The sequence below is a fragment of the Salvia splendens genome, chromosome 7 (genome assembly GCF_004379255.2).
Source record: "Salvia splendens isolate huo1 chromosome 7, SspV2, whole genome shotgun sequence".
Lineage (NCBI taxonomy): Eukaryota > Viridiplantae > Streptophyta > Magnoliopsida > Lamiales > Lamiaceae > Salvia > Salvia splendens.
The window spans coordinates 35091218-35098813 of record NC_056038.1 but is presented as its reverse complement, the minus strand read 5'-3'; the positions used below and the strand labels follow the sequence as shown (position 1 = coordinate 35098813).

The following is a 7596-nucleotide window of genomic DNA, read 5'->3' as shown; positions in this document are numbered from 1 at the left end:
CCCCGCAATGAACAATCTACGCTTGCACCATAGGGCACTATATTGTCAACAATTGCATCTTAACTATTTGATGAATGAAGCAGTGCTGCCAATATACGACTCCCTCCTGCTACAACCAATAGTCGTGTTTTTCCATTTTAAGCCGTCCAAAAAAAATGTCATTTCTATTTTTTTAGTAAGTTTCACTCTCTAATAATGTGAATTGACCGTACTTAACTATTTTTTTATGTTTATCATACTTAATGATTTTGCATTAAAACTCGTGTTATAATTCACTAGCAAGACTTATTAGTGGACGAGTGGAGCAACAAAAAAACCGGGTGGAGTAACAAATAAACCACATACTTGCTTACCTGTTTCTATTTACTTCCTTGTGATTTCCTCTTTAAATACAACGCTCCTTCCCCTCTCATCTTCCTCATCTTCTCCCCCAACTCCGACTCTCTCGTCTACCACTTCGTTGTCTTAGCTTCGCGAAAATGGAGTCGAGGAGAGCGACATTGCTCTTCGCTGCCTTCGTTGTGCTTCTTTCCCTCGTTTCTTCGGCCGAATACTTTGATGACCAGAAGAACTACTACACTCCCGACCCGAACACACAACCTCCGCCTGCAGGTAAACAACATTATATAGAAGCTTGAGCGAAGGTCATGATCTAACTAATATTTGCATTGTCGCAGTGACCACCCCGCCCATCCACACAACACCTCCCCACGTAAGCACGCCGCCTGCCAACTGTGGCACCCCCCCGAGCCACCACCACCACACTTCACCGCCTTCCGGAGGGGGAGGATACTACCATTCCCCTCCCCCCACCACGCCTACGCCCTCGACTCCCACGCCAACGTATGGGACACCACCGACCACGCCTGGCATCACGGTGCCATCGCCTCCGTTCTCGTTCGACCCCAACTCCCCGCCTTTCACCTGCAAGTAAGGAGAAGAGAACTATGCCACTAACATTACTAAAATCTTGCATTATCGATTAATTATCCTTCACTGTTTTGCAGCTACTGGAGGAACCACCCCCAGCTGATTTGGGGCTTGTTTGGCTGGCTCGGGACCGTGGGAGGCGCGTTCGGAGGTGGCTCTGGAACCGGTGCCGGTGCTGGTGCTGGTACAGGTACTGGAACCCCACCTATTCCTGGGGCAAACATGAACTTGCTCGAGGCGCTCTCGAACACACGCACAGACGGGGTCGGAGCGCTCTACAGGGAAGGCACGGCGGCTCTGCTGAACTCCGTGGCGCACACGAGGTTCCCCTACACCGCAAACCAGGTCAGGGACAGTTTCATTAGAGGGCTGAGCTCGAACCGGGCTGCGGGAGCTCAGGCACAGCTCTTCAAGATGGCTAATGAGGGGAGAATGAACCCCAGAGCTTGAAGTGTGCTACTACTCTTATTATGTTTATTTCACTGTAATGTTAGAAAATCATGTCATGGTTTCTTTTTTTTAATATTCTAGTGATATTTGTTTATGTGGTGGTGTGCTGTTTCATAAGCATGCCATTTTTCAATGATTTTTACTCAATTTGTGGAATCTGAGTGAAGAACTGCCTCTTGTTTTATGGCAAACAACAAAGATGCTTAGCTTAGGAACAGACAGAAAATAGCATCTTCCATTATTACATTAAATTCCTAAATCCAGCCTTGATTTATACTCATACTCATTAATAAATACTCTAGCAAGAGATGAGTATAAATAAATGACAAATGCATCCTATGGTCCACAAAAAACCTGATCAAGCATAAATATAAATTGGCCTACTGTTTATGAAGCAACTAATTATATTGGATGATTCATTGACAGCAGACAATTACATATAGTGCCTGATGTTGGAAGACTCTCATCCAACCATATAGTATAAGATACGATATGCAAAGCTTCGTACTAAACTGGGTAAAACTCCGGCTTGCACAACTAAACAAAATTGGTAGACCGATCAAATCTGCCAGATTTATGCATTGCACTTGCAAGCTTTGAGTTGCTCTTCATTTCTTATGAGATTCAAACCAGTCAAGGATTTCCTGAGATTGCAAGCTAGTCATTTCATGATAAGCAAATGCAAGATTCATTTCTTCCTGAATATGATTGACCAGTGACTTCTTTGGGAGAAAAACGTTTCTCTCCTCAATTGCTGTTTTCCACGGTATCACACGCCCATCATCCCTCATGTAACCGTTCTCGTCAATAAAGCCCTTATCCTGGAAAACATTAATTAACTTCACTGACAAATTTCGACTGAGACCTGGAATTCTGTTGGAACAAAACTGAGGTGTCAAAGGGAATTCCATGCATTTCACTTCTGCAATATCAATACCCTCATCACTACTAGATACTTCTCTATTTTCCGGTTTCGTTTTTCATCTTTGGGCATGTGCACAAAGAGTGTAGCTGGATACTTCTTTGTTATATCCAAATGACTATACACCCCTCCAGCGATCATCACGGCAATAGCTTGAAACTGAAACTCGGTGGCGAGAGCAGAGACAAAGTATCCACCAGAGGAGGCACCCATTGCATATACAGGCAGCTTGTCTAACATTTGCTCAGATATCCACCACCGGATCATACTTTTAACGATCCCCCGCTCCTCCCCTAGCGACCAGCATACACCTTTGCTCAATATGGCAAACACAGCAAATTTTCTAGCCAGAGCATGAAGCACAATGAGCCTCTCTTCAGGTAAACCGACACAATTCGGGCACTTAGGCGACTTATCCCAAAAATTAGCTGCTCTACCGCTGCATCCATGAGCCAAGAAGACAACGCCCTTCGGTGAGTCAGGAATCTGCCAGATTAAATCAGTCCCATTCCTCGATTCCACAGTTGGATTTAATCGACCCAATTAGTCAAAGCTATCCCATTTTTGGCTATCAAGATCAGGCATCATCAAATCGGACTTATCACCATTTTTTCCAAAGAAAAGCACCAATGCAACTATCACCAAAATCAGCAATGCAAAGAAAACTGGAGACTCAATCTTTTTAGTTCCCCTCGAATGCTTCAATAATCTATTTCCCTGTCCAAACATGGCTGCAAAACACCAATGTTTCCACATTAAACATCCTAAAACCACGAAAACATTTGAAACAAAAGAAACACAGAAAACCAACTTTGAGCCATTTTAACTTCATAAATCATAACCGAAGCAACACAGATCATATCACATTCTCGTTAAATTAAACCGATAACACAAAACTCAAAACGAAATCGGCAACACAAGCTCTATAATCCATCCATACATGGCTGCAAAACGCCAATATTTCCACATTAAACATCCTAAAAACCATGAAACAAAAGAAACACTGAAAGCCAACTCTGAGCCATTTTAACTTCATAACAAACCATCACAGATCATATCATATCCTCGTTATATTAAATCAATCACACAAAACTCAAAACGAAATCGGCAACACAAACTCTACAATCCATCCATACATGGTTTCAAAACACCAATATTTCTACAATAAACATCCTAAAAACCATGAAAGTATTTAAAACAAAAGGAACGCAGAAAGCTAACTCTTGGCCATTTTAACTTCACAGCTAAACCAACACAGATCATAGCACCATATCCTCGTTAAATTAAATCGATCAATCACATGAAACTGAAAACGAATTGGCAATAGTAGCTCTACAATACCTACACCGAAAGGTGCTCAAATTGTCAATTCACTACCAAATTTAGAGCAAAAAAGGTCAAATCTTTGGAATAGCAAAATAAAACTGAAAACGAAATCAAATTAGTTGACTAGAACTAAAATTTATCATTTCAATTAGATGAATTAAAAGTTAAAACCTTGCAGATCGGGATGAAAATTTCTTGATAGATATTTTCGTCTCTGATTTCCGCTTAAAATCTACCTTGATTCCAGCTACATGTTCTCCTTTTACCTCGGATTAGTAATTTAAGATAAATAAAATAAGAAGTAACTTCTTAACTTAAACTTATTTGAAATAAAATCTAGGCTACCAATTACAGTAATATTTTATAAAATGAAAATATAGAGGGCCCAAATAAAGATATCATCCATGTTCTCGATTTAAATTAAAGTAGGCAAGAACTAAGAAAATATGCCTTTTTCTTTGGCTACTTTTGGGGTTGGCAGTTTGAGGGGTCGTATAAGGTTGGGATTATGTTCTACGTCATCTCTTAGTCGATTTGATATTTTAAATAATACAGTATTTTGTTCAATGATGTAAGTTCAAATATGAGTTCAAGAATAGATGATTGTTCAGGGAGTTCTTTCTCTTTTTTTTTCTAGGTTAGCAATAGAGTTCTATTTTAATAAAAGAATATAGTGTTCTTCCGACTTAGGAAGTGACGCATAACTGTTATGCGTCATTATTAATGAAACGCACAATCCTTATGCGTCTTATGTTAGTGACGCACAACCATTATTCGTCGTTAAAGACGCATAGCTGTTATGTGTCTTAGTGTAATGACGCATAACGGTTATGCGTATTTCAGTCAGGTTTTAACAGCAGAAGGCAGAAGCAGCGCACAGAATACACTTTCAATTCCTCTCTCGATTTCCGGCGATTTCCAACGTTTTCTCCATAAGATCCGGTAATTGTTCTTCAATTTAGCTACATTCATCATTATTCATATTTATTTTGATTTCATTTGTTAGTTTTACCCAATTTATTAAATTATGGCTTGGAAAAATGTCCATAATTGTTGTTTTTTTAAATGTTTTTTATGCAGAAATCATGCAAGTATTTGTGAGTTTGTATTGGGGTGGTAGAGTAGTGCAACTACCACATATGGGTATTGGTTATGAACCACCTCGTGCGAGGAGCTCGATCATATTAAATCGACCAAAAATCCATCAATTTCATCATAAACCCTAATTTTGCCAAATTACGGAAAACATGCACAAATTAAGCAATAAAGGATGTATTTAGCCAAATTGAAGAACAATTACCGGGATATGGTTGAAAATGGTGGAAATTCGCCGGAAATTGCTGGGATTCGTCGGATGAAGTCGACCCTAGACTATTTGTTCGCTTGGTTCGTTGCTTTCTGCCTTCTGCGAAGCTTTCTGCCTTCTGCGAAGCTTTATGCCTTCTGCCTGTTTTAAAACCCGATAGAAGACGCATAAGTGTTATGCGTCGCTAGGGAAAGACGCATAAGTGTTATGCGTCGCTAAGAAAAGACGCATAAGTGTTATGCGTCGCTAGGGAAAGACGCATAAGTGTTATGCGTCATTTAAGAAAGACGCACAATGCTTATGCGTCACTAAATAAAGACGCATAATTCTTATGCGTCATTTAAAAAGACGCGTGATGGTTATGTGTCTCTCTATTAATGACGCATAACGGTTATGGGTCACTCCCTGAGTCAGAATACAACTAAAACGTTTTATTAAAATGGAATTCCATTAATTTGCATTACCAAAAATGAATTTTTACTTGTTCAGAATACAACTAAAACGTTTTAGTATTTGGGTAAAAGAATAACGTTTCGAGTTCTCTTTCTTGTTGGGTAAGATCTCTGAGAGATATTAAATGGGTTCGAGCAAGTTGGAAGAGAAACAATCTATCTGTTAGAATTGCAAGACTACACTGGCTCAAAAATTAAAATATGGCTCACCTTTTTTATGATTAGAACATTTTTTTACCATAACAAGAAGGAATGATAGTGCGTGGTATACTTTTACATAATAGTATTTCAAAGATAACTTTTTTCTTTCAAACATTTTTCACTATAGCACCCACAAATTTCTCTATCATCCTTAGTAGGGTATTGGGAACTACGCTCTTCTTGTCCTATACTCCCTATCTCTTAATTGAAAATAATACGGGTTTTAATATGTTGATAAGATAAAAGGAAAAAATAAATAATAAATAGGTGAATAATATAGTGGATGGTAGAGCTCATAAATAATAGAGTACAAAATAAAAGAGAATTAGAAAAAGTTTTTATAAATTAATATAGATTATTTCTATGAGACAGACAAAAAAAAATTCAACCTATTTTTATGTGACGAAGGGAGCATATGCAATTTTTTTTCTTGTTATTATGACAAATTTAAGAATCAGAATTTGTGAGATCAAATCCTGTGAAGAAGGTGGCAATCGATGCAAAATGCAGTGGTAGTTTGACAACCGTCAATATAATGAATGTGAAGAATGAGTGAATCCCAACCGTTCACCTCAACTCTGAAAGGTTAGGGTGGAACTGCCGCAATTCCAAATATCAAATTTAATGGAATTTTCTGACCCTTATATGATGGCGATAAAGATCGATCAACTCTAACAACAATGTTCCATCATTAGCCATACTAATAGTATATTGAAATATCTTGTTTATGATATTATAATGCTGATAAATGTCAAAATGTCCGATTTATGTATCATTATATATATATTTGACAATGACATACGTCCAAGAATTGCAATATAAAAATGTAAGTATATGATAATCGAATAATAAGTCATGTTTCCATATCATATAGTGATCTAGGAATGAGACTTTGTTGTCAAAGTATGTTGAATATCTGCTACATCTTTGCTCAATAATACACCCACCATCCAAAAATGAAAAAAAATGATTCAACAAAAATATATTATACCCTTATCCACTAAAAAAGATCCGTCTGCATGGTGGCCCTTTTTATTAAGTACTTACTATAGTAAGGAGTAGATTTTAATTAAAGTTAACTAATTATGTATCCATAATGTAGAATCAATATTATTTATATTAATTATTTATTAGTTAATTAACTGCGTCTACTAGTCGATGCTGACTATACTAGTATTAAACCTTATACGTCCATCCATGTAAATGGCAAGTGGGATCTTATGTGTAACAATATCTTACTAATAATTTCACTATTTTATTATACTATAGTATAAAATAAAAATATATTATATTATGATTACTATTTATTACAGAAAGTAAAAATTTTAAATAACCATAGTACCATATTTTAAGATAACCAAGCACAATAATAATTTTTTAATCTAGATATTCCATAACCATGGTATAAAACTTTCTAAAATGACAGTATTTTGTTATAATTAAGTATTAATTGTGTAATAGTAATAAATTCTTAGCCCGAATTAATGTTATAGTGCAATTATAAATTTATATGTGGAACACCGTGCGACAAGCTATTTATGGGGATGTGCGTGTATTGACATAGAGGTTAATGTTCGAAGCTACAAGTCTATAGATACATAAGCTCCTATTTTAATTGCATTCTTCAACCACTCCATTCCATTTATTCTTGAAAATATAAATATGTCACCTAGCTACTTCCAAGTTCCAATAGTTTTTGTGTATATATATATAGACATTATAGAACGTATAAGATAAGGGAAAAGTACGTTATCTAAAACAAAATAGTGAAAATGAATATGTAAGTAGTGTAGTCCTTTCAATTTTTGTCATGGCCTTAAACCAAGTTGTGATGAAGACACACATCATAGCATAACCATACCTAATTCCACATTGAGGTATGAGACACCAATAACGAGATGATAGAATTTCATTTGCACCTTTTTTCCAAAATATGATCATTCTTGCTCACATCACATGCCTATGTCCCTTACTAGTTAACACCTTACACTTGTTATAAGATAAAATAT

General features: G+C 36.9%; 1 protein-coding gene and 1 long non-coding RNA gene across 2 annotated transcripts; one reads left to right on the top strand and one right to left on the bottom strand.

Moving 5' to 3' along the window:
- The first annotated feature begins 376 nt into the window (after positions 1-376).
- On the top strand, positions 377-1536 carry LOC121741154 (protodermal factor 1-like). Its single transcript, XM_042133849.1, has 3 exons — positions 377-612; positions 678-930; positions 1008-1536. Exons 1-3 carry the CDS (start codon positions 480-482, stop codon positions 1378-1380), a joined length of 759 nt encoding a protein of 252 aa, XP_041989783.1. The 5' UTR covers positions 377-479; the 3' UTR covers positions 1381-1536.
- Positions 1537-1766: 230 nt separating this feature from the next.
- On the bottom strand, positions 1767-3962 carry LOC121741155. Its single transcript, XR_006037793.1, has 2 exons — positions 3800-3962; positions 1767-3033 (listed from the first exon to the last, which is right to left on the bottom strand). It is a non-coding gene; the product is annotated as an uncharacterized LOC121741155 (long non-coding RNA).
- Positions 3963-7596: the final 3634 nt, after the last annotated feature.